This window comes from Mauremys reevesii, linkage group 2 (assembly GCF_016161935.1).
Source record: "Mauremys reevesii isolate NIE-2019 linkage group 2, ASM1616193v1, whole genome shotgun sequence".
NCBI classification, from domain to species: Eukaryota; Metazoa; Chordata; order Testudines; family Geoemydidae; genus Mauremys; species Mauremys reevesii.
The window spans coordinates 173644641-173672199 of record NC_052624.1 but is presented as its reverse complement, the minus strand read 5'-3'; the positions used below and the strand labels follow the sequence as shown (position 1 = coordinate 173672199).

General features: G+C 39.1%; 1 protein-coding gene across 3 annotated transcripts; it reads left to right on the top strand.

The window, feature by feature from the left end:
- The first annotated feature begins 213 nt into the window (after positions 1–213).
- EEF1E1 (eukaryotic translation elongation factor 1 epsilon 1) lies at positions 214–26938 on the top strand. Of its 3 annotated transcripts, XR_005595066.1 has the most exons (5): positions 223–541; positions 5306–5506; positions 16570–16665; positions 17029–17142; positions 26630–26762. XR_005595066.1 is itself a non-coding variant. In XM_039527391.1 (4 exons), the coding sequence occupies exons 1-4, from the start codon at positions 440–442 to the stop codon at positions 18812–18814; spliced, it is 570 nt and encodes a 189-aa protein (XP_039383325.1). In that variant the 5' UTR covers positions 214–439; the 3' UTR covers positions 18815–18902. The 3 variants fall into 3 exon arrangements, 2 of the variants coding, with proteins under 2 accessions (XP_039383325.1, XP_039383326.1); XM_039527391.1 differs by lacking the exons at positions 17029–17142; positions 26630–26762 and adding an exon at positions 18644–18902 and having other exon boundaries at positions 214–541; XM_039527392.1 differs by lacking the exon at positions 17029–17142 and having other exon boundaries at positions 228–541; positions 26630–26938.
- The last annotated feature ends 621 nt before the right edge of the window (positions 26939–27559 follow it).

Sequence of the window (27559 nt, the reverse complement as noted above, 5' to 3'; positions counted from 1 at the left end):
GCCGCGCCGCCAGTCCCCTGAAGGAGGACAGCAGCATTAGCCCCGCCCCCGATTGTCTACATCACAGACCTGATTAACATACGAGACTCCTCCCCAGCCCGTCCCCTTCACTTTGCGCACGCGTAAATCAAGCTTCATGGAATGTACTCTTCCTGTCTCCCCTTTGCGCATGCGCTTCACGCGCCCCCTGCAGCCAGAGACGTGACCCCTCCCCTTTCTACTGCGCATATCATAATTATTAAACCACAATCATCTTGGCGCAGGCGCAGATTATTATGACCCTGTGCGCAGCCAGTCCTGCCTTGCCCTCCTTCCTCCTCCAATGGATGGAGACGTTACTTAGGCGGTGGGGCCCCTCTGTCCAATCGTGCTGGAGTTTGTTAGTTTTGAGAGACTCGTCCTTCCTCCTCTTCCTTTCCCGGGCCGCTTGTCTCCAACGATGGCAGCTGCGGCGGGGCCCGGGCCGGAGGAGCTGATTTTGTTAGAGAAGCTCCTGGGGCTGAAGAAAGGGAACAAGTACGGTGCCCTGGAGGCGCGGAAGGTGAAGGATGCGAGGGGGGAACCGGGGACCGACTCGGGCATGTGCGCGCGCAGCAAACGGGCTGTCCTCGCGCTCGTCCCGTCTCCTCGCGCTCCTCCCGCTCCCTCCGGCGAGCGCTACCAGTGTAGACCTAGACGAGGCCTAAAATGCAACAGACACTTCCCCCTTAATGTTGGAGTATAAAAATAGTGCATAACTGTGGGAAGCACATTTGCAAGGAGAACATTGCATGGGGCCACCTGAAATTAAGGCTGTGATTTCGTCACAGGTATTTTTAGTAAAAGTCATGGACAGGTCACAGGCAATCAACAAAAATTCATAGCCCTGTGACCTGTCCATGACTTATACTGTAAATACCCTTGACTAAATCAGCCGGGAGAGGAGCTACTAGAGAGGGTACACCCTGGGGGACAGCTGCTGGAGGGGCGCCCCGGCTGCAGCAGCGATGTGGCTGGCTGCAGAGCCGCTCCAGCAGCCACAGGTGTGGCTGTCCCAGGGGCCACCTGAGGGGGCTGCTGCAGAAGTCACGGACGTTGGGAAAAGTCACAGAATCCATGACTTCCGCGACCTCAGAGACAGACACAGAGCCCTCACAATAACAAATGGGCTTGCCAATATAAAATCAAAGTAACGTGAAATCTGTCCCAAAACACTTGCATATTAATTTAATTCTTCCCAACTTTGCCTGCCCTTTATGCTCAGGCCTTTAAGTTATTGTAAAATGATATTAATTTCCTTTTCTTGCAAACATACCATGTTCTCTAGATTTGTTGATCAATCAATGAAGAAAGTAGCATTTTATTTATAATACCAGTATGGGGAACGGGTAGCTTGGTTTTTCAGCATTATGTTTTAAGACTATGGTGTGTTCAAGTTTGCTTCTGGCAGCTTTGAAATCATTCAGTTCAAACTAGATCAGCCAGATGCACAAGATGTATTCTTTATCATATTTTCTTATTAATGTGTATCTGTTTTTCTGTTTTACCTCTGAAATTTTTGGTATACTATTTTATCAGGTATGCAGTACAAAATATTTTGTATTTAGGGTTGGCATAATTGATTCATTCTATCTTCTCTACATGGCAACCTTTATCAGTTTTTACTTCCTGGAAAGAGCAGACTTCTGGCTCACTACTGCTGTAAGCAAGTAGTTATTGCCACACGCTTGTTGATGAGTACAGTGGTACTGCCACTGAGTTACTCTGAATGCACATTTGTGTAATCCTTTGCTCCTCAGTGTTGACCTCAATATACATTTGTGTACCATGCATTTGTTTGCTGAAGAGGTTTTTAATTGTTCATTAGTAATACTCAGCACTGAATTTTGATTCCTATAATTAGAAATCTATTCTATTTTGGCATTAGGAGGCAATCAACAAAACTCATGGTCTTCCAAAGCATAATCATGTGTAATAATGAGGAAAGTAGTCTGTCCTTAATTCAGATCCTGGAGATCTGATAGTATCCAATAGCTAAAAGTAGTAACATACTGCAGAAAATTCCTTATTGAATATCTATTGTACTTTGAATATTGACCGTGTGACAGTGAACATGAGATCATTAATTTCATAAAATTGGAAGGAAATAAGTACATCAGGGCATCTGTTATCACTGGAAAAACTAGATGTTTTGTGCCCTTTTTAAATTAGATCAGGAATTAGTTTAGACCCTCTAGAAATATGCTTAATGCTTAAATGCCAACAGTATTTGGCATATAATCTTTATGAACCATTTTTAAATATAACTTGATTCTTCTGCTTCAGAATATTAACTGAAATATCACAAATGTCCAACTATTCAGAAGTCTTGTTTAATTAGATCAATGTTCATTTTCTACATGATTTTTTAAAAAGTCTCAAAAGTTTAGCTGTAGTAGTTCTTCTCTTGCAAAAAGAAATGTAACTGCTGGTTACTGCTGAGTGGGATATCTACAGGGGACACTGAGATTCTGTTTGTTTGATTGGACCTTATGCTTTTTAAAGTTTGGGTCTCTGTCATGAAAATAGCAACATAGTTCTTAGGTTTATGATCTGGTTTAATAATTAGAATACATACTGTCTAATGCCTTTATTCTATTTAAGATACTTAATGATAATTCAAGTTCCCAATGAGAGGCAAGGTCTTGTGGAGAGAAATGGGTGCTCCACTGCATGCTTTCTGTAGTGCCATCATACTCCAATCAGTTTCTTACTGGATGACTTCAAAGAATATTGTACACTATACTTACCCACTGTTGAAAGTCATGCATGGACAGAATGGTTGTCTGTCTTGTCAAATAAAACGAAAGGGTTAATTCACAGTACATTACTGATTTCCTTTAAAAGAATTGGCCACAGGTACAGCCTGAAGTGATATAGTTTGTGGCACTGGCAGTATGGAAGACTGGTATTAAGAACTGAAGCCAGTTTTCCATTTTCTGTAATACTGCTTTAATAATTAGAAGAAAATGTTTTATGTTTAGAAATTTTCTTGATTTTAAAAGTTGTGCACGTAACAAGATTAAATTTGGTTTGGGATCTTAAACTAAATTAATATAGTCATGGATGACTTCTCTAGGAATATCAATCATTGTTAGGATCAGAAATGTTAACTGTAATAGTTTTAAATGTATCTCAGATAATATATGCCTATTACATTTTGTACTGTCAGGATGCTCAGATGAGTAAAATAGGTAATTTTTCTTTTTACAATTTGAAGTACAACTATACATAAAGGTCTACTAACTTTTTCATTATATACGTTTTCAGTGATTATGATAAAGTTTAATACAAAGCCAGGAAATCGTTTTGGTGTGAAATTTGTTACAGTTCTTGTCCAATTTAATGGTTTTCATCATTAAATTGGTGGTTGTATTACAGTGATGAGGACAGTACTTAGAATTAGACAACAGTAGGTTTGACTTCTATAGTTCATATTTTATTGAATTTGGTAAATATGGACTCAACTTTTGTAATTGGATCAGCATCTGTATAGAGAGTCCATGGTTCTGCTGCTCCCCTTTTCTCCTCTATTCATTCTTGCCTTCTCACTCTGGTAACTGAGAAAGAGTTGTACAGGGCAGACTTTGTCCTTTTATAGTTTGCAGGTCAGCCTCAAACCCCCATCAAGTGACTTGTTTATTGGTTACCAACCCACCTGGGAGAACTGTTTTTCTGTGGGCTGTAGCCAGCTCTTTGTAGTGGTTTCCAAACTTGTTCCGCCGCTTGTGCAGGGAAAGCCCCTGGCGGGCCGGGCTGGTTTGTTTACCTGCCGCGTCTGCAGGTTCGGCTGATTGCAGCTCCCAGTTGCCGTGGTTCGCTGCTCCAGGCCAATGGGAGCTGCTGGAAGCAGCAGCTAGTACATCCCTCGGTCAGCGCCACTTCCAGCAGCTCCCATTGGCCTGGATCTGTGGACACGGCAGGTAAACAAACCAGCCCGGCCCAGCAGGGGATTTCCCTGCACAAGTGGCGGAAGGCGGAACAAGTTTAGGAACCACTGGTCTAGGGTGATTCTATTTGAATGAAAGGTCATCGGGTTTTATCAAACCTCCATTGTTATCCCTCTGCTTGGTGCAAGAATTTTTCAGTTCAATATGGAGGCTACAGAGTCCAGGTGAAGGCACAGAACAGTTTTACATCAAAATGAGCTTCACAAAACAAAAAGGAGGTTGCAGATTAATTAAGGGTTTTTCTACACTGGGAGTTATTTCGGATTTAGCTATTCCTGATTAACTCCATGTGTGAATGCTATAACTCCAGAATAAGTGTGCCTTATTCCAAATTAGCTTAATTCACTGGCACACTATTGGAAACACAGGGTGCTCGTGAAGTGTGAGTCTCTTAGTTTCCACTGTTACTAGTTGAACTGCGCTCAGACTGACTTAGCATGGGTAAAGATTGATACAGCATTTGTATCTCCTTTTCTCCTCTTGGAGCAGCATTTGCTGTTACAGTTACCTGGCAAAGTCTCTTCAGGAGGTGGTTGAACAACTTGACAATTATTTGTATAGGAGTTCACAGGAACAGAGAACATGTGCTATATTTAAAGGGTATCACAAAAAAAAAAACCCCAAGTAATTTCACTACTATAAATTAAGATTTTTAAAATTTAACACTAAACTATAGCTTAACCCTAAGCATAGAGAAGTGCAATGCAGAATTTTTTTTTAAGGTGAAACAACACATTTGCTGTTGCTCCTGAAACAACTTCCTCCCAGTAACTTAGTCAGTCACTAGACTTGTATAACTCTAGTTATCTGTCTTCCTGAGTTATGATCCTACACCTAACTGTATGTAAAGTCACAACTTTCACAATCATTAAGCAGCTATTTAGAATAAGCATTGAAAAAGTCTGACAGGTATGATTTATTTGTGGCTGTCCAGAAAAGCTGGATGTTTGCTGATTCTATAGTCTGAAGTTTTATTTTTACACATGAAAATGTGTATCAAAGGCTACCTATGAAGATTTCTGGTAGACGATAGTTCTTATTCTGATGCTCTCACTGATTTTGGCATGGGTTGGTTATATTGAATTAGAAATACCCTATGTATATGTTCTGTCTTGCATATATATCTCTTTTTTTTCCCTGCAATGGAAACTGAAAAAAAAATCAACCCAAGGATTAAGAATAATTTAAATATTTTCCATGTGAAGTATTATTCTTAGCATTAATATTTTTAATTGCCTAATTAAAAGTGAACATATTGGGATACCATATAGTGAGGTTGTTTAACAAAGACTAACCTTTGAACATGACAAACTTACATGGTATTTGTTTTCTTCTAGGTTCCAGTTCTTCAAACAAACAATGGTCCCAGTCTAACAGGATTGACTACTATAGCTACCCATCTAGTCAAACAAGCTAAGAAAGAACAGCTACTTGGAAGTACTGCAGAAGAGAAAGCAATAGTTCAGCAGTGGTTAGAATACAGAGTAACTCAAATATCTGGACATTCTAATAAAGAAGATATAAGAATAATTCTGAAGGTAAGGATAACTTAATTGCTTTACCACCAGAATATTGAATTTTGGAGTGACTGGACGCTAGAGCTCTTGTGTTGGGGACAGTATATTCATGTACATATATGTATTTACTTTAGTAATAGAAATGGGTAGATATTGACGATCTCAAATCATTTGCCATTAATTTTGTTGCTTTCTTTTCACTTTATTGAAAAAACAACCTGAAACTTAAGGAAATGGTTTTAACTATAGAATACATAAAGCAAGCCGCCTGCTCTACGGTAAAAACTTAATATGTAAGAATGTAATGGAGAGGGAATGTAATTGTGCCTATAAAGTTCAGAGAGTGTTTAACTATTTAGTATCTTCTAAATCCTGAAAGGCTACAGTTTCCTCACATCTGTAAGCTACTACTGAAGTCCCAATATATATAAATCAGCCTGCACTCTGATCCAAGATAACATTTGTTTTATTTTTATTGAGAACGACTCTTTGCTTCAATAACAAGGTGGGATCTACTTCAAGTCTAGATATTATGGTGATTGGATAGATGGATGGATGGATGCCAAGATGAGTTAATATCACCATCTCACATATCATAAGGCATGAGTGAAAGCATAGAGGGAAATTTCCATAAACTCATGTTTTCATATTTATAAACTACTAATGTATGGAATTTTTATTGAGTGTTCCTCACTGCCTTAGACTTCAAAAATTGCTCTCCCTTATTTTCAGAAGCTGTGATTGGGAGGGGGAAGGGTACCATTAAGTTTTACCCAGTTAAAATGAAATTAAAATCCTTTCCATTTGCTTCTTCAGATTTCTTGGGTCCTTTCATCAAAAATGTCAAAAGTAGTTTAAATTTAACTATCATATCAGGGTAGGAGGTTGAAGAGGCCTAATTTTACTATTAAAAGTATACAACATGGCACTGAAATTCTATATAATTTTAAAGAAGTTCTCTTTCTTCAAATTTAAAATGTTTCTATAATTTTATATGGCAAGTACAAAATGTCTGGTATTCTACAGATATGTCTACACTGCAATTAAAAACTCATGACTGGCCCATGCCAGCTGACTCTTGTGGGGATCAGGTTGCAGGGCTATTTCACTGCAGTGTAGACTTCCGGGCTCAGGCTGGAGCCAGGGCTCAGGGACTCTGAGATCTGGTTAAAACTTTATATCAAACTTTCTGAATGAAAAATAGCTTTTTGGAGGAAACATTTTCATGGAAAATTTTGTATTTTCTTGGAAATTCTGTGGGGGGGTCTTTAAATCAGTGAATCAAAAAACTTGTGGGTAGAACTGGGTGAATAACTCTTCTCTCCCGCGCCTCTCCTCTCATTGTTCTTTCTCTCCCTTCTTCCCCCCCCCCCCCTGGTTTGTTGGCAGTTCTACATACACATGCCCAGTGGTTAGGACACCTACCTGGGATGTGCAGGGAGACCCAGGTTTGAATCCCTGCTTTGGAGCAGGGACTTGTTCCTAGGTCAGGAACAAAAAAATGAAACATTTTTCATTTGTTTAAAATAAAGAAGGAAAAATTTTCAATGAAAATTTTTGAACATTACAATTTTGTTTTGTTTAGAAGTTTTCATGGAAAACACTTAATGTTTTTTGACCACCTCTAGTCCTGATTATGCAGACTTCTTCATAAGGGCAGAGCCCTGCTGAGTTCAATGTGTGTCTGTGTTCGTATATGGGATTATCTGCACAGAGGAATCTAAGGATTCCTGCTTTAGATTGTAAACTCGTTGGGGTGAGGATCTTGTTGTCTTGTGTGATTGCTCAGCGCCCAGAACAGAGCGATCCATGATTATGACTGGGACATCTTGGCCTTACTGAAATATAAATATTTAATAACATCTGTGATGGGTTCGATCACAGAAACCCTCTTGGGAGCTGCCACCTAATGTGCCAAGACTACTTCTGCCCCTGCTTTCCTGCCCTGTCATCTTAGGACTTCAGTGCCACAGCTGTAGGCTTGGCTGAAAGCAACTTACAGAAGTGTTCCTATCTTTAACACTCGGATGCCCAACTCCCAGTGGGGTCTAAACCCAAATAAATCTGTTCGCCCTCTATAACACTGATAGAGATGCACAGCTTTTTGCCTGCCGCTGCCCCCCCCCCCCCCCCCCCGGTATTAATATATACTCTGGGTTAATTAATAAGTAAAAAATGATTTTATTAAATATAGAAAGTAGGATTTAAGTGATTCCAAGTAGAAACAGACAGTACAAAGTGAATTGCCAAGTTAAATACAAATAGAACACACAAGTCTATGTCTAAGAAACTTAATACAAATAACACCTCACCAGTTCCAGTAAGCTTCCTTTTACAGACTAGTCTGGGTCCAGAAATCACTCACACCCCCTGTAGGTATTGACTTTTGTTCTAGTTTCTTTCAGGTATCTTTGGGGGTGGAGAGGCACTCTCTTTAGCCAGCTGAAGACCAAATGGAGGGGTCTCCCACGGGCTTAAATAGACTTTCTCTTGTGGGTGGAGACCCCCCCTCTTCTCTCCTATGCAAAGTCCAGCTCCAAGATGGAGTTCTGGAGTCACCTGGGCAAGTCACATGTCCATACATGACTCACAGTTTTTACAGGCAGAAGCCATTGCCCACATGATATCTTGTATGTCTCCAGGAAGACTTCTGTGTGGATTGGAGTATTCCAAGATGCATTGTTCCTTAAGTGCTTCTTTATTGGGCACTTAACTTTGTAAATTCCTTTCTAAAGAAGCTGATCAAATGCCTTACAAAGTTTACTTAGAAATCAAGCAAGTATACAGCCAGTATTCATAATTTCAAGTACAAAAATGATATGTGTACAAATAGGATGAATAGATTCAGTAAACCATAACGTTTACAGAGATATGTTACATGGCACATGTAGCATAAAATATAATCTAGTTATGTCATATTCCCATAAAGCATTATGGGATACATCGTCACAACATCAATAAAATGGCCACGGTTGTGGAGAGCAAAATGGTTTCACTATAAGGCATGCTTGATTATCATTGCTTTGGAAAGTGAACCTGTTTTAAATCTGTTTTTTTTTTTAAAAATATATAAAAATTAATATTTCAGGTTATAGGCTCTTTTCTTAGCTGTAAATATAAGAAGTAGATATTTACAAATTCTGTCACTATTACTACATTTATTCATGGTTATGGTTTGCAGAAAGTATTCTGAATGCTGGGTTTTGCTGTATATTTACATTGTGAATACTAGAATCACGGCTTTATAACTCCTTTCAACTGGTATACTATGTTATGTCTGCTAACCATACACACTTTCCCTTCGCTGGAAACTTGGAAACTTTCCTTTTCAATTTAGTCTAAGACAATATGAATGTAAATCTGTACTTTTTATTTTAATTTTCTTGCTCTTTTGGAATACAGATTAAAAGGCAGATTTTTCAACTTGGCCATAACCAGGTTTCCACAGTGCAGCAGGCATAATTGCTTGACAATTGGATATCAAAGTGCCATTTTATGTCTGTAAATCAGGTACTTAAGTATTAAATGACCTAAATTCTGGACACAAAAGCAGTCTTAGGGGCTGTTTTTTTATAACTCTGGTCTGACCACTTTCACATCGCAGTTTTGATCATAGCAGCAGTGGTAGTGTGGGAAAGAGAAATTGTCTTACACTTTTTGTATTTCAATATTGTATGTAAATTGTTTCCAAACAAAATAAAAACTTCACTCCTAGTACTATAAAGTAGATGTTGGGAGAGGAAGAAGAGTCTCAGCACTTAATTTTAACCAGTGATAGCAGTTTTCATTTATATCAGGTGATGGGTGGCCAGAGTCCTTGCTGAAACAATACTGCATGAAATACTGCCTCTGTAGAAATGTTCCTACAGAACAGTAGTTATTTCTTTGCTTCTATTTGTTCCTCTTGCCACCGTGAGTTACTAGTTGGAACAAGAGACAGCCTAGTACTGAGGTAGGATAAGTATCCTATGCCAAAAGGGAATATGGGATAAAAACTAAACTAGGCAGGCAAGTCTGAGATTGTGGTTTTACAATGTATCTGGAATGCATAGTGGCAGTCTTGGGACAGTAGCAGCCTAAAGCCGCAATTTGTAATGAGTTGTGTGTTTTCATGTGCCAAAAGCAGTTCAGTCACCTCTGCTGTAAACTAGGCTGCCTCTAGTTGGCTCTCAAATGAGATGCTACAATTCTGTAAAACCTCAGTAACAAAACTGTTTAGTGCTTGTTAAGAGATTCTGAAACAAAGGTCTTGTTGAAAAGAAAATGTATAGAATACTCAAACTGATCCTTCTACCTTTTTGGAATAGAACTCCTGCATAGCATCAAAACAATCTTGTTAATTATTTGCATTGCCTTGACTAGGGTTTTAAAAAAAATTTTCATAACATGGACCACCTTCCTATCCATTTACAAGCAAATAACATCCTTGTGGCAGCTACAGCACTTGTGTATATAGAGAGGTTAGAAAAATACACAGGGCGGCAGGGCTGTGAGCTCCTGGGGCAGCTCAGCTGCAGAGCCTGGCCTGACCTGGTGCTCTGTCCTGTGTGGTGGTGGCGGCAGCACGGTCCAGATCGAGCTGGGCAGTGCAGCTGTAGCACCGCCAGCTACTGGCGCTCCAGGCAGCGCAGTAAGGGGGCAGGGAGCAGAGGGGGTGGAAAGAGGGCCGGGGAGTTTGGGGGGGTGGTCGGGAGGGAAACAGAGGGTTGAATGGGGGCAGGGGTCCTGGGGGGCAGTCAGGAAGGAGGAGTGGTTGGATGGGGCAGCAGGGGGCAGTCAGGGGCAGGGGTTCCAGGGACAGTCAGGGGACAGGGAGAAGGGGTGGTTGGATGGGGTAGGGGTCCTGGGGAGGAGGGAGCCGTCAGGAATGAGAGGAGGGATTGGATGGCGTGGTGGGGGTCTGGGGGCAGTTAGAGGACTGGGAGTGGGGGTGTGTGGATGGGGCAGGGGTCCCAGAGGGGCCGTCAGGGAACGGGGGGGTTGGATGGGGCAGGAGTCCTGGGGCAGGGGCGCAGATAGGTGGGGGCTGGGCCACGATCCCCTCCCCTAACCAGCCCTCCTTACAATTTACGAAACTTGATGCGACCCTCAGGCCAATAAGTTTGCCTACCCCTGATCTAGTAAATAAGAAATGCATCATTCTCCATTTTCTAATAATAAAAATGTGAAAATTAATCTGAGTAAATGTGAGTTACACTATATATATTTTAATTTGTATAAATGTAGTATACCCTGGTTATTAAAAAGAAGCAGCAAATTTAGTGTAAAGGCTGTATTTTAATTGGAAAACTGATTCTCATTGGCTGGTAACCATTAAAACAATCAGTTAACCTTGGCTTAAATCTGCTTGCTGATTTTTAAATCATTTGATTTAAATCAGTCCACTCTGGGAGCTCATCTGTCATATTTTTTAGGTTATTAGTTTGACTAAGATCCCCAGGACCTGAGGAATTTTTAATTGCAGTGTAGACATATCTGTAGAATACCAGACATTTTATACTTTCCATATAAAATTCATCCATGGGAATCCTTATAGTAGCCCATGATGCAGGAAATGAACTAAACACTCCCAAAGTATTCAGAAAATAACAAATAATCTCATCTTATACTGCAGCATTATAGAAATAGCATAAGCTACTGCTTCATAATATTATCTTAAATATTATATTACCAAGTAGGAATCCTGTCATGATAGCCAAAGCACAGGGGGAAAAACTTAACCCTTATTCCTCTAAGAATAAAGCACACTGATCCAATTCCAGTTGCTAAATTAACTCATCATTTTTATTCCATCTGGTGTCCCAAATTCTAGAATTTTTCAAAGTAGAACTCAGTGTCAATTTTTAGATTTTTATAAAAGTGAAGTATTTTTGAAATGTTATGAATATTTGGATGTATAACATTAAGCAAACTTGCTCAGTAATGTAACTAAGGAGCAAACTTTTTTTATGATCTTATCTTACCATTCCTAACATGTAAGCTGTACTGTGTGTGCATAACTGTTTTGTACACAAACTCGTGGCGTCTGCCTTTTAGAAAGATTTCCAATGCCAAAAACAATGCAATCAGTATATAGTAACTTTTCTGATGAAATTTTGTTCACTGAAGTACAAGTAAAAACAGTGTGATATTATCATGGATGGTATTAGATATTTAGCTTTTAATTTGCACAACGAAGATTTTATAATTGTATGCAGGATGTTGAAAAATATTGGGAGACAACTAGGACTAAGTCTCTGATATTCTGATTGAATTCAACATAGGTTTGCAGTTATTTTGTTATGACGATAAAGCTGCATTTAGTAAGTGACACAACAAAAAAAGTTGGTTGGAGACTGATTATTAAATATTTTTATGCAAGGTGATATGTAGCCCTTTAGTAAATTGATTTACAGATTAGCTCTGCAAGCCTTTTCCCTTAACACAGCATTAGCCTTCACATTTTTGTGTGACTAAACAATTTCTATAATACCGTTGTTGCCCCTCTTGATATTTAAAGTAATTTGAGAGCTAAATAATATGAACAAGACAGCAAATAGTCTAAATTAAAAAAAAGCTATAGAGCTAGGAGCAAGTGACCTTATACAGTTTTAACTGTGTAGGGGTTAACATTTTCCCTGATTTACTGTATAAATAGAAATCAAAACAGAGAACATTCATTCAACAATTGCAAAAGTGCAGAAGACAGTCAAGAAGATGTTGATAGAAATAGTAAATTGGCATAATGAAGTCAAAATTTGCCAAATTCTTCAAATGTAATATCAAATGGCTTGTAAATTCTCACAAATTATGTGTAATTCCAAGGACTCTTCAGCTTGGAAAAGAGAAGGCTAAGGGGGGACATGATAGAGGTATATAAAATCATGAGTGATGTTGAGAAAGTGGATAAAGAAAAGTTATTTACTTATTCCCATAATACAAGAACTAGGGGTCACCAAATGAAATTAATAGGCAGCAGGTTTAAAACAAATAAAAGGAAGTTCTTCTTCACGCAGCGCACAGTCAACTTGTGGAACTCCTTACCTGAGGAGGTTGTGAAGGCTAGGACTATAACAATGTTTAAAAGGGGACTGGATAAATTCATGGTGGCTAAGTCCATAAATGGCTATTAGCCAGAATGGGTAAGAATGGTGTCCCTAGCCTCTGTTCGTCAGAGGATGGAGATGGATGGTAGGAGAGAGATCACTTGATCATTGCCTGTTAGATTCACTCCCTCAGGGGCACCTGGCATTGGCCACTGTCGGTAGACAGATACTGGGCTAGATGGACTTTTGGTCTGACCCGGTACGGCCTTTCTTATGTTCTTATGTTATGTTCTTACCATTTTAGTAGTTTTTGTGCTGTAGTATTCCCCAAAAAATGGATTATGGAGATGCTCTATAGTTAATGCTGAAGTTAGTTTCTAATTATAAAGCTGATGATCAGTCCAATTCCCCTTGCCCCAAATTTCCTCAAAAAGCAGCCAGTCTGCCTGATAAGGAATATTCCACATATCATGCCAGGATACGTTTTTTAGAGAAACTTGGAAACATCAGAAAAGATGTTGTAAAGCTGCTTTTTTTTTTTTTTAGGTCTTTGACTTTTTGAAAATGTTGTTGTTTTGTTAGCCTTATAAAGGAGAAGAGCTTTCCTGGTTTTGGTGGGGTGGGTACCAGGGGTATTGAAAAGATGTGTAACAAGTAAGTGATTGGGTGAACATCCCGTCTATCTTAGAATCAGAGTATGGGGTCCTGAATTTTCTCCTTACAGTAGGTCTAGAGGGAGGTGGCACAGGAAGACTGGAAGAAATATATGGAGGAGAGGAAGAAGCGTACATGTCTTCACTCTCTTCCTTCCTCAGACTAGCAGAGGAACAAGGTCAGAAAGCTCCCAGACTCAAGAGGAACTGCAAAACTGAGCATTTTACTATAGTGTTTAGAAGAGACACATATTAATTTAAAGACTTTTCAGTTTGTTCCTCCACCCCTGCCCCATCTCTTGTTTGCTATTTGGCTTTTCTTGTCTTGTTTAGTGGGGTGGGGAATTGGATAGAGGGGAGGAGGGGAGCAGAAGACTGGTGAGATATGGGAAGAATGCAGAGAACAGGATGGGATACAAGACAGGAATGAAAAGGGTGAGGTGCTGGGGGCTGGAAGATATGGAAAAGGACAAAGAAAAGCAAGGTTGTTTATGTGTATTAAGCTTCGGATACTTAGAATTCTCTAGATATAGAACTTTTTCACTGTGAATAAATTTCCCCATCCTCTATTCACTATCCCCAAATCCCAACCAGGTACAACTCCCCCACTCAGTACTCATTCTTACAACCCCTCATGTGGACTTGCTAAAATCTGTGGGAGAGGGGAAACACTTTTGTGAGCTTCATAAAATATTGAGGCAGAGCTCTCCTTTTATAGATTCTGTGTATCAACACCATTTAAAATGTTAACAATCAATAATCTGGGAGATTCCCAAACAAAAAAAACCGAGTTAAGTTTGAAAGTGTGTTTCAATGGAGTCTGTCTCTAACATCCAAAAAACCTATGCTGTCTTTACAAAATTTTTGCACCTTAAAAATAAAAATTCCAAATTATAATCTTAAAAATATTCTTCTTCTCCACCAATACATGACTTTGAGAATTTACAGAATTCTTAGATTGATTGATTGTACTTTGGAGTTATATTTCTTTCACAGTCTTTGCGCATCTTACAAACAATAGATATAAAATCAATAAAATATACAACCAGTGGCATATTTCCATTATAGAACAAAGAAAGTTAAAATTGGATAGATGATGCAAGTGGAGTGAGTGATTAGCGATAAGAAGGATTATATTCTGTGGGGGAACTAGCTGGATCCTTTAATTGTACATTTACAGACTGTCATATGGAGTTTTTTAGGGTTTTATTATTTATTTTGGGGGTTAGCTGGGCTTACCCAGCTGAATCACTTTTTTCAACTTCAAGCCCTGGTCTACACTACGAGTTTAGGTCGAATTTAGCAGCGTTAGATCGATTTAACCCTGCATCCGTCCACATGACAAAGCCTTTTTTGTCGACTTAAAGGGCTCTTAAGATTGATTTCTGTACTCCTCCTTGATGAGGAGATTAGCGCAGAAATTGACCCTGCTGGGTCGAATTTGGCGTAGTGTGGATGCAATTTGACGGTATTGGCCTCCGGGAGCTATCCCAGAGTGCTCCATTGTGACTGGTCTGGACAGTACTCTCAACTCAGATGCACTGGCCAGGTAGACAGGAATGAGCTCCAGCATGGATTGAATGGGAGGTTCTGCATCTGATCGCTGTATGAGGAGATGAATCTGTGCTATCCGAACTCTGTTCCAAAAGACGAAATGCCGGAATATTTGAAAAAAATCTCCAAGGGCATGAAGGACAAAGGTTGTAACAGGGACCCACAGCACTGCTGCGTGAAACTTAAGGAGCTCAGGCAAGCTTACCAAAGAACCAGAGAGGCAAACGGCCGCTCTGGGTCAGAGCCCCAGACATGCTGCTTCTATGATGAACTGCATGCCATTCTAGGGGGTGCCCCTACTACTACCCCAGCCCTGTGCTTCCCTCCTCCGCCACCCCTCCCGGGCTACCTTGGCAGTTATCCCCCCATTTGTGTGACGAATTAATAAAGAATCCATTAATTTGAAACAACAATGACTTTATTGCCTCTGCAAGCAGTGATCACAGGGCGGAGGGGAGGAGAGGGCGGTTGGCTTACAGGGAAGTAGAGTGAACCAAGGAGGTGGGTTTTCATCAAGGAGAAACAAACTGAACTTTTCACACCGTAGCCTGGCCAGTGATGAAACTGGTTTTCAAAGCTTCTCTGATGCACAGCACGCCCTACTGTGTTCTTCTAACCACCCTGGTATCTGGCTGCGCGTAACCAGCTGCCAGGCAATTTGCCTCAACCTCCCACCCTGCCATAAACATCTCCCCCTTACTCTCACAGATCTTGTGGAGCACACAGAAAGCAGTAATAATGATGGGAATATTGGTTTCACTGAGGTCTAACTAAGTCAGTAAACTGTGTGCCAACAAGCTTTTAAATGTCCAAAGGCACATTCTATCACCATTCTGCACTTGCTCAGTCTATAGTTGAACTGCTCCTTACTACTGTCCAGGCTTCATTAGCCATGGGAGCAAGGAGTAGGCTGGGGTAGTGTGACTGCACAGTGCTGCCGACTGGGAGAGCAGCCTGGGGCAGAAGCCTCTAGCTGGCATGATATTCCAGGAAGGACTGAATCTCCATTAGATGAAACTTAAAGAAGAGAATGACCTGGAGTCATTCCCATTTTTGTACAGGCACCCCCGACCGACCTCACCAAGGCCAGCCAGGAGCACCTATGTCTGCCCAGGCGCCCCTGACCAACCTAACCGAGGTCGGCCAGGAGCACTCACAGGACGATGACGATGGTTAGCAGTCGTATTGCAGTCTGCAGTCCGCAAGGCAAGGGGATGCTGCTGTGTAGTACTGTGTCTGCCAGCAGCACCCAGGAGACGTACGGTGACAGTGAGCTGAGCAGGCTCCATGCTTGCCGTGGTATGTCGTCTGGACGGATAACCCAGGAAAAAAGGCGATAAGCAATTTTTTTGCCGTTCCTTTCATGGAGGAAGGGAGGGGGGCCTGATGACATGTACCCAGAACCACCTGTGACAATGTTTTTGCCCCATCAACCCAGCATTCCAGTGGGTGGTAGAGACTGCGGGAACTGTGAGATGTCAACTTTCAGAGCATTGCACTGTGGTAGTTGCTAGCCTTGGTACTGTGGATGCACACCGCCGACTTAATGCACTTTAGTGGGGGGACACACATTCGACTATCAAATCGATTTCTAAAAAATCTACTTCTGTTAAATAGGCCTAATTTCGTAGTGTAGACATACCCCAACTTTTCCTAACAAAGTCTTTTCTGTTTGAGAATAATTAAGATCGCTTCAGCTATTGTGACTAGCTGACAATTTATTAACTGATATAAATTGACCTAAGAGGCAATTTTTCAAGCATCTTAATTCTATGGGGGATATATAATCAGTTGCATTAATATTCTGTCCAGCTGCTATTGTATTGACTCTGTAATTCTTTTATTTTTTTAGGATCTTAACTTATACCTTGAAGACAAAGTCTACCTTGCCGGAAACAACTTTACTTTAGCAGATATTTTAATGTACTATGGGCTACATCACATCATAGTAAGTAATATTTAATTACTTTTCTGTTATAACAGTCATAATCATTAATGCATGTGAGTAATAAACATTTCTTGCTTTAGAAGATTGCTAGCTAAGTAGAAATACTATTTTTCCATTCTGTAATTAACATTCATAAAAGGGCAGAATTTTGTGCAAGTGTTTGAGATTTAATTTGCCTTAAAATGTGGCTCCCTATTTAAAGTAGTATTTAGCTGTGGAACAGGGTTAATCATATCTATAGTGTTTGGATAAAGAGATTTAAAACTGTCCTTTATATAATGCAATATAAGGACACTATATGTGCCTTTTATTTCCTGACTATCTTAACTTGGTGGCAAAAGTTTGTATCATTACCATTCACAGAATTGGAGGAGGAAACAAATGGATAAAACTGGAAGAACTTAGTGACAAAAAATTAAGGCAAAACCTTGATCTTGATAACGTTGGTGAAATGATACCTGGTCCAAGAAGATGAAGGTGAAGATAAGCTAAATGCTAGAAGGGTGTACAAACGTGGCGACAAGATTTTTTTTTTTTTTTTTTAAGAAAAGGGTGTTCAGGCTTCAGGATTTGAGGTTAAGACTTGATCATACATGATGATAAAAAGAACAGCGAATTTAGGATGGAGAACTGCTGCTTGCAAGAAGCAAGAACCAGAATTGTTACACAGAGTCCATGAAATGCAGGAGACAAATCCTTGGATTCTTTTTTAGATTAGATAATTTTATGTAGCTAGAAGTACAATGTTAGGAAGAGTTGTAGCTCACTTCGGAGTCAGAAGGCATAAAGATATGGCAAGATCAAGATTCTTCTGGTAGTGACAGGAAGGAAGGAGTAGTATCAAGGAGGTAAATCACTGTCTGAGGTGGTGGTTTTTGATACTTCCTATGTTATAAAGAATTAATGTTACTACAGAAAATGGGTTCTAACTTCCTGGGGAAAAATCTGGATGGGATTAGTCAAACTTCTAAAGTAGGAAGTACAGATAATTATTTTTCAGAAAAAACACTATGAGGAAAAGGGATAGTGCAACAAGATAGATTAGCCAGTACCACTATAAAATGTACTGCTTTTAGAAAAATAATCTTGTCCCTGGTTCAGAGTAAATTTAATTGCAATCTGTAGAAATGTCCAGGAATGAAAATAAGAGGATTAAGGAAGCAAATGAAAAGGGTTCTATCTTGGATGATTTTATTAAAATGTTAGAGTAGATAATCAGTTGACTTGGAATTAATTGCGTGAAAAAAGGTGATCTTATAGAATATTAGTATTATATTGTATGATTATGTTATTAAGATTGATTACCTTTTATGTATCATATGAAGGATTTAGTAACAGAGGATGTAAGAATACAAGTGAGATAGTACAGTTAAAAATTAGACGAGGAAAATCAAGCATGTTTAAAGTCAGAGTTTGCTCCAGTATTGACCATCTAATCAAGAGGAAAAGATACCCGTTCTTGCTTAGGGAAATAGAACAGGTGGTAAAAACAAATGAGTTGGTTCTCCTGGACTGTGACGTCAACCATCCATATATTGGTTGGGAAAAGTATGTAGAATAATATTGATGTCTAAAAATGTTTTTAAATTTCTTGGAAGATATTTCCTGTCTCAAAAAGTAGAAAGTGCAAATAGTGGGGTAGTTATCCCAGACCTGATACAAATAGGGAGGAAATCTAGGTGCAACAAAGAACAAATTGTTTTGAATATTGTAGCCTTATGGATATAGCCAGACGTCAGTACTTAAATTTAAAATGACAGATGATAACTTGAAAACTTTATGTGGGAGGAGGTGTTTGTTTTTTGAAGTGGGGGAGTACCTGAGATGACATTGCTCTATGCAAACTTCAGAGAGAGAGGTGCTGCGCTTCTTAATGCAGTACTGCTCCTGGGACCTATCTTGTGGGCCACCTTTTGGGATCTGTATTGGCTAGTAGGCCATGAGAAATTTTGAAGATTTTCTTTCTTCCCATTTCCAGCCCCTTCTGCCTGTTGGAAAAGAAGCTGATCTGCCTGCCCTTCCGCCTCTCCCCTCAAAGAGAGAACAGTTCCCAGCTCTTTCCTTTCTTGGCTGCAGAAATAAGGATGGGAGGAGGACAAAGGAGTTGCCCTTCTCCCTCCCTCCCTCCCTCCACCCAGAAATTTGTTAAAAAAATCAGATTATACAGTACTGCCTCAGATTACATACTACCAGTAAACACTTGATCTCCCACTGTCAGTGGTAGGTTAGTACAAAGATTAAGGGCAGAGTATGACTATTGTGAAGAAATCAAACTTTTTAATAAATAAGGAAAACTAAAAACACTCTTTGTTGCATTCAGCCTCTATTCATTGGGAAAATATGCTTGTTTTTAACACTGCTGATACTTCTACTCTTTTTGCTTTTGCTTCATATTCTCCCTTCCTCTTCCGTTTCCCTGTGCCTTTGTTCATTTTCCTTTTTTTATTCACTTTGCAATTCCCCATGGGCAATAACTTCCAATTCCTTCCATCTCCCTATTTGCTAACACAGTCAGTAATTAAACAGTTTAATATTAGTGTTCAAATTATTGTAGAGTTAACACTACAGTGAGGTGAATGAAGAAAGTGGTGTTCGCATCTGCCATTTTCAGGCTGTTAGCAAACCAGTGAAAACTATACATCATCTTTTTACGTTCATTTAACATGTTAAAAATTATTTTTGCAACCAGGAAGTTTAGAAACTGACATATAAATAAAATCTTGGGTTCTGCAGAATCTGAGTTTATAAAATCGGCCACATGGTGCATTTATGTGAAGAGTTTGATATCCTCTCACTCTGTGAGCCAAGAAGTCTCTTTCAATCCTATGTACGACTATGTTTTTGACATGGGAGTCATGAGTTCATGTTTTTAGACATTTTTTGAGTACATTTTGTGGGGGTAGATGAATATGGTGAAAAATAGAGTAGAGCTGACAAGTTAAATCATGGGTTCCAAAGAAAACAGAAGTTTAGCAGTACTGCTAGGGTACAAAAAGGACAGTCAATGAGCTTTCAGTAAGAACTTTAATTCCTCCATAGATTATTAGTTTTACTAAAATTGTCTCTGATATGGAAACAACCTTTATATCTGTACACTGTAAGTTAGAACTGAGGTGCTTATTCTATATGAGGACATTTGGGGACTAATCAGTAAAATATCTGCTTAGTTCTATTTAACATCATACTGTTTCCTGAGATAAAGATAGAGACTTAAGGTTACTCTCCCAGTTCATAAACTGCATTAATCACCCATAACGAAAAAATAAAAATAAGAAAATACATCACACAATAAACTACCTCTGAACTTAACATAGAATTTTCTGTCTAACCAAAAATAAAACTATAAAAGTTTCAATCAGAGTATCAGGTTCATATCAAATAAACAAGTTCAGATTAAATAAATTATTCTAATATGAATTCTATCTAATAAACTGGGAAGGTGGCCTTCTTCTTACATGCAGGTCCCCAACATAAGACTGGCTGAAAAACTTAATATAAGAAGGAAAAATCAGTTCCCAATTCAAGTTCATTAATATTTGAACTACTTATCCAGCATTTATTGTTCATATTCCAGTAAATATTTTGGTTAATGTCCATTAATAAACTTCCATCTTGTCTTAATACTGAGCTGAAATTATTTGCTAATACTCTTTAACATCTGTTTACACAAAACAGGGAAATAAATGTTATTTGGGGGTACAAAACCTAGTTAATGATTCTTGGGATGTTTTACTGATCACCATGACTATTGCCCATGATGACTCTGTGACTTTTAATTAAAAATTAAAAAAAGAGATAAAACAGCCATAACAAATAGTTACCATTTTTCCTTTACTTCTGTATTCTGTTATAACAAATACTATTTAAAGCTAGGGGCCGGAGCCTATAAATCCTTACTATTGCATGTAGTGGCTCTCTATGAAGCATAGTCTTGCTGAATTTGCTGCAGGATCTGACTTGAAGTTGATATCACATTTTTTTTAATCAAAGTATTGCTAAATTTGTCAGGTGTCTTATCAAGCCATCCCAGTAAGATACTGTCAAGTTGTTATTACCGTCGTTCCCCCACCACCACCATTCCCTCTGTTTTTTCTAAGCACTTTTAAATTTATACAAGTGTTTGAGCTCTCATGATCTCCTTATGCTAAAGGGTTTGGTACATAAACAACTTGGTGAGACTCTTGCCCACAGAGTTTAGAGGATGAGAATTTGTCTGTAACCACAGTGCCCAGGGGTGGCTCCAGGCCCCAGCACGCCAAGCGCGTGCTTGGGGCGGCAAGCCGCAGCGGGCACTCTGCCGGCGCTGTGAGGACGGCAGGCAGGCTGCCCTCAGCGGTTTGCCTGCGGAGGGTCCGCTGGTCCCGCAGCTTCGGAGGACCTCCCGAAGCCGCGGGACCAGCGGACCCTCCGCAGGCAAACTGCTGGAGGCAGCCTGCCTGCCATGCTTGGGGCGGCAAAATCCCTAGAGCCGCCCCTGACAGTGCCATTGAAGTTGTATACCCTTTGAAGAATGTAATTTATAGTCCTTTTAAAAACTCAGTTCTAGGCTCATTGTATAATAACTACTTTGGTGAGCCTTCATCAGCTCTGCATAGAAATATCAAGGGTTTTCCTCCTTTTTAAAAAATCCTTAAATTGAGTGGCTGTTTGTTTGCTATTAAAATTGCTTTAATAGCAGATAATTATTTTAATAGCAGAACAGCAGCTTTTCTTAACTTGGGGGAATTATCTAATTTAATGAGGAAGTACAGAATATATCCATCTATAACAAAATGTTGTAAAAATGCCGTGGAGATGATCTCTAAACAATTAACATAAGAGTTATGATCTGAGTAAACACTAGAACATGCCACAAAGTGCTTTTTTTAATATACTGCACCAGCAGAGTACATTATGTAAATAAGGTAAAATATCTTGCCCATTTTTTTCCAAGAGTACAAAAGGGGTTTCGTTTTCAGAATAGATATTTTTGCCCTCTGTTTTTTCACTCTGCTAAACAGCCCCTAGTAGAACTAATCCTCCTGCTTTTTCACTTTTGTAAATCAAAAATAATTATTCAAGTCTGGGAGTTACTGGTGTGAGAGAATCTTGGGCCCATTGTCTGCTAAATTTCAGTGTAATTCCATATTTTAGGGCCTAGTGTCTTCCGCATTAAAAGTAGATTTTTACTAAAAGGACATATTTTAACTGCAGTGCTGCTACTAAGATACTATAGTTTGCTCCAGAATGTTCCAGTACGTTTTATATTTTAAATACTGAATTTTGTAAGGCCTCAGGGTGGTATACACATTGCTCTTCCCATACTCTTCATTGCTTTGTAAATTGTGCTGCTGTTTATATTGGGTACCAGTGTCAAACTACACTGAATATTTAGGACAATCATATGTGATCAGTGGCGTCTTTTCTATGCATGTCATTGAGTGCCCAATATATGGGGAACTTCAGGCAGTTTTACAGGGTATTTTAATTAAGACCATTCTATTCTGCTTTTAATAGCTTTCACTTTTTGGTTTGTCAGGTCTCTAAAAAGCTGCATTTTTTCTCTTACCAATTTTGTTCTTTTCTACATGGATAATGCTGATTTAATTTTCTAGTGCAGCAGAAAAAATGGGTTCTCATGTAAGTGTTTGTGTACTTCTAACAGTGATGTCAGTTGCAGTATGCAGAGCTGATTTCACCTTTCTGCACCAGTAGGAGGCGAGCTTGCTAATTAAGTTTCAACAAACTGGAATGGACCAGAAAAGGGGATTAGAGTTTGAATTGTTGAATTTTTTGCAGAAATATAGTGGCAATAGTATGTTTGCTTTCTGACAAGTGAGTTCCTTTATCTAGAAATGAGTGGTGTCTGCTGTAAGTGATGCTGCAAAATCTACTTGTTTTCAAGCTGCTGAAAGGACTATTGGGCTCTTAGATGTGCTTGGCTTAGTTCAGAGTTACAATAATTCAGCAAAGGCGGTTCTGGAAAATCAATATTGCGAAGAGGAAATGTTCTCTTTTCTACTCTTCTTCCCTACTCCTATCCCACCCCATTCAACCTCTGGTATTTTTACTATCCCCATGCCCTCTTATCTTTGCATCTCTTACTCCAGTTCTGTGCGGTACGGCTCTATGATAGAGTACTATGGGGGAAACGTACCTGTTACAGCCAACACTTGCAGACCTAAAAGTTGACTGTTACAAGATGAAGACTCTAGCTACTGAAACTATTCAGAATTATCCCTTCTTTTTCCCTCTTTGCTCCTATTATCCAGCAAGTTGGAGTTGACATATCTTCTATGTGGCTTCCAGCTCCAAACTAAACTTGGAACAATCAGTCTTCACATGCTGTGAGGGCATATCTTCAGATACAGTAATATCCCGCTGGAACATTCCTCTAGCACAGTACTCACATATGCTCTGGCCAGCATGGATTGATTTAAATCATCAACTTTAATCATGTTTTCCATTTGTATTTTTTAGTTATCTTCTTCAGAGAGGTTGATTTTTTTTTTAATTGGTTGGTAACCATTAAAACATGTTGATTTGCAATTAAAGTATAGCCTTTATACTAAAATCGGCTCTTTGTTTGCTAACCAGGAGGATACACTAGCTCAACAAACATTTGTTAGCAGTTATATAGCTTAATCTACATTTATTCAGATACTTAATTTTCAATTTTCTATTCTGTTAGAAAATGTTGAATTAATCATTCTTTATTTACTAGATGACTCATTTACTTTGATTTGTGTAAAGCTCTTTTTGGATGGAAATGCAATTGAAAGTGCACAAAAATTAAAAGGTTTTTGTGTTAAACTATCTTAAATTTGCTGGACACAAGGTGAAAAAACTATCACAATATGCTGTGGATTTAAAACTCATTAAACAAAGGAAGCATTATGCGTAGTTAGTGAATTGAACTGATTGTTCTGGTCACTATATTTTTAAAGATTTTTAGAATGAATAGATGTCACTCTTGCACACCTAATTTTTATTCAGAGATTGGAAGAAGAAAACAAGCTTCTGTCTGTATGTGCATATATAGTCTGATATGGTAGGTTCAACTAAGGATCTTCTTTGGTCCCTTCGTAGTAGATTGCTGTCTACCTTTCTGGGCTTAATCAATTTTCGAGTCCCTCACTACTAGGTCAGTTAATATGGAAGGATGTGGAGAGGGAACAGAGCATTTTTAAAGCATGCTGGAAATTAAGCTGTCAATGGAGGCTCTAGGAAGGGTAATTTAAAAAAAAACAATATAGTAATGGGACGGTTGTAGAGAAATCCTAATCCTACTGAAAGGAAAATAGACAGTGAAGAACCATCAGTACAGTCAGAATTTCAGTGCCTCTCCCGTACCTTTGACTTCAAAGAAAATGTAATAGTAATTAGATTTCATTGAGAATCTTGGGCCAATTTCTTGACTGCAACCAAGAATTATGCAATGTAAACAAATGCAAAAGTGGAGTAAAGCTCACCTCTGTAGTCCTCATCCTGGATTGGCTGTGTGTCTACAGACATACATTGAGGCAGCTTTTAAAGCTGTTCATAATTAAGATGTTTACTGATGGGCTGGTCGCAAATAAATCCTGTTCGCAATTACTACACGAGCACCAAGGAGAGAGGACGTAAAGGCATAATGGCCCTGGAAGCTCCTTCTAGTTTCATCTTCCCATGGCCAGATAATTTACATTCACAACTAGATTATTCCAATAACCCAAAGGTCTTTATTTGAAAATACTTTAAAAATGTTGAATGTTTGTGGTGACCTGGCTAGGTAAGGCTATACTAATTGAAAGGAGAGGCAGAGGCGCAAACCAAGACAAAAGGGATAATTTTAATTCTTTAGAACTTTATAAGGAAACCCCAAAAATTATACCAGGAGCATAAATAATATAGAACATTACCAATGACTTGCTACTTATAATAATAAACTATAGGTTACCAACTCATTAACCTTTGTGAGCTTGTATACACTGTGCAGTTAGTGCCAAATGCTTTGTTGTTAACAAGAACAAGAGAGAACAATATACTGTGTCACTTCAGAGGAGAATCAACTTTTCCTTTCCTTGGTGGTAAGTCCAGCTCCACTCTTGCAGTCCTGTACCTTGCTTCTCTTTGACTTGAAGTGTTCCTTAGATTTGATGTTCCTGTGGCTGTATGCATTTTCACTGAGTTTATCCACAAGCAGGCCCTAGTGGCCCTCACTTGTCCATTAGGCACCTTTGAACTGTATTCCTTCAATAGATGTTCAAAGAGTCATTATCTCTGTTCATACACTTTAGATCTTTTGTGGGTGGGCTTCTTGTTTACAGTTTTCAGGATCTGTTTTTATCAAATGCAGCTTTTTGATCTTTTTTTTTTCCCTTCTCTTCACCAATTATATTTCCTTTCAGGTTTTTTTTTCCCCTTGATAAAATCTACAGATGTACCAAAGAGAGAGAGTTTCATTCTACTTCCCCTCTCTAACAGTGTCTGCCTGCTCACATACCCAGGTCTTTCTCCTCCCCTCCCCCCCCCCCTTGGTTCTGACATGAAAACTTTCCTGTTTTCCTTCTCACTTCCCAATCCCTTACTTTTATTCTCCTGTTCTTCTTTCTTTTTATCACTTCCCTTCCTACCCAGGCTTCAGTCAATCCGCTAGCTCATAGCTCCATTCTTCTCCTTCTCCAATAGCTTTTTCCCAGTTCCCTGTCAGTAGAGCTCTGCACGGATGCGGATTTGTATCCGCGGATACAAATCAGTATTCACTGAACTGAAGGGCTCTCCAGGGAACCGCAGTGGCGAAAGGAAAGAATGTGAGGCCGCTACTCCCAGGAGCCTGCACTGGCAGTTCCTCCCGTGTGGCTGTACCGCCCCATCCCTTCCACGCAGCTGTCTGCGTGACTGTGTCTCCTGTCTGGGGTCTGTACAGATGCATCACAGTAGGAGCTGCCAGCATGGGGCACTGGCTCCTGGGATTGGCAGCCCCATGTTCTGCTCCTTTCACCACTGCGGTTCCTGAGAAAGCCCTGCAGTTCAGTGGATACCAGTTTCTATCCACAGATATAAATTTGTATCCGCACAGGGCTCTGTCACGTGGATTCTGAGCCCCCTCTTACTGGCCAACTCTCTTCATCACAACTGCACTAGGGGCTAGTTCCAGGGTTCAGATTACTACATTTATACACCTCTAACCATGGCAGACAACCCTACTAATTCATGGTTATATTTCTAATGTGGACAGATCCTCAGTCTATAGCTTTTGGTTGTGATGATTTGAATGATGCCACTTGTGTCCTAGATACTAGTAATCTGAGTACATCTAAAGAAAATAAGTTACTGTTGCATGTGACAGTTGCATTTATGGACTTTTCTAGAGTTGTTGAACCACACCCAGCAACTATTGCTGACACTCTTAGATCAAACGGTAAAAAAAATTAGAAGCATACCTTTAATTCATTTCTGTCTTGAATATGCTTGGAAACAGTCCATCTGTCTGTTCAGTACTGCTTTTTAAAAATGTAAACTAGGCATTTGGCCTGAGATGCTGCAGTTCAACAGACAGCTTCCTAGACTGGAGCTCAACAGTGAGGATTACTTGTATGTCTTTCAGAACTTTTCGTAAGGATACTATATAGTAATCCCTTGCTAAACATGTGAAATTCCAGCCTTTCTTCACTTTCCTAGAGGTACTGGAACAAGAACCAGGCCTGTATGCTTTGTAATCTCTGCTTTAAACCCATACAATTGAGCCTCCAGTTCTGTTTTATGTTGAATTATGCAAATTATGGTTGAAAATCTTCAGACTTCCATAAAGCTAACATATGGTTTTAAAACTCCACAACCAAAAAATATAAAATCAATGTACTGCATTGCTAGACTGTCATAATTTTTTATCCTATTTAAGAACTGACTTTATAAAACTACTTTTTATTCCTGTAACTTATCATGTGTTTCTGTGTTAATAGGATATGATTATTTAACATCTTGTATTTCTTCCCTTCTTTAGGCTGAGCTTACAGTGCAAGAGAAGGAGAAATACCTTAATGTGTCTCGCTGGTTTAATCACATTCAACATTATCCAGGTATCAGGCAACATCTGTCTAATATCGTCTTCATGAAGAATAGACTCTATACTAATCCCCATTAGGGGTCTTCTGTGCCATATTGGAAGGATGATTGGGAATTGAAAAAATGGGAACGGTTGTCTAGATTTCAAAACCACTAACTTGTATAACCTTAATAAATGTATAACCTTCCTTATGTGAACCAGAACAGCTGATGCCTAAAGTAATAAAATTGCGTTGAATAACTATCATTTAAGTTTTGAACTTCATAAAAGAATGGTATAGTTTTTGTTAAAATGCAACAGTAGTGAAAAATGGGAATCAAGAATCAAGTTTTAATCTTTTTTAAATTATTTTTTTAAGTGAACTATTCTTTTACCCGTGTAATAGCTGAATCTTTAATATAAAACCAATGAACAACTTGTCCTTCAATATTCACTCCATTTTGCTATTTATTGACCCACTACATACTTAGCACTTCATTATTTTCATTTTATTTTCCATGGATGTTTACACCAGTTTTGTAAATATTATGGTAAGAGCTATATTGTGTGCCAAGGACATGAAAAAGGGAACAGATAATGTATCAGTTGCAAACAATATTTATGTGATCTAATAAATTTATTTAAAAAGTCTAGTCTTAATTTGGTTGCGATACTTTTATTTCTTAAAATATTGTTTGGTATGAAATTAAAAGTTAAAATATCTGAACTCAAATACAGACGCTCCCCGGGTTACGCCAGACCCGACTTATGCAAATTCACACTTTTATGGGAAAAGTTCCATAAGCCAGAAATAGGATTTCCAAGTTGTGGAAATTTTTGCATAACGTACAGGTATATGTTTCCTACTTATACAAAATTTGAGTTACG

Excerpts from the sequence above, each read along its gene's own strand:
- EEF1E1 (XM_039527391.1), top strand. The coding sequence starts at position 440 with ATGGCAGCTGCGGCGGGGCCCGGGCCGGAGGAGCTGATTTTGTTAGAG. Across the intron at positions 5,507-16,569 it reads ATATAAGAATAATTCTGAAG|GATCTTAACTTATACCTTGA; the intron begins GTAAGGATAACT and ends TTATTTTTTTAG. Across the intron at positions 16,666-18,643 it reads ATGGGCTACATCACATCATA|CCCCTTCTGCCTGTTGGAAA; the intron begins GTAAGTAATATT and ends TCCCATTTCCAG.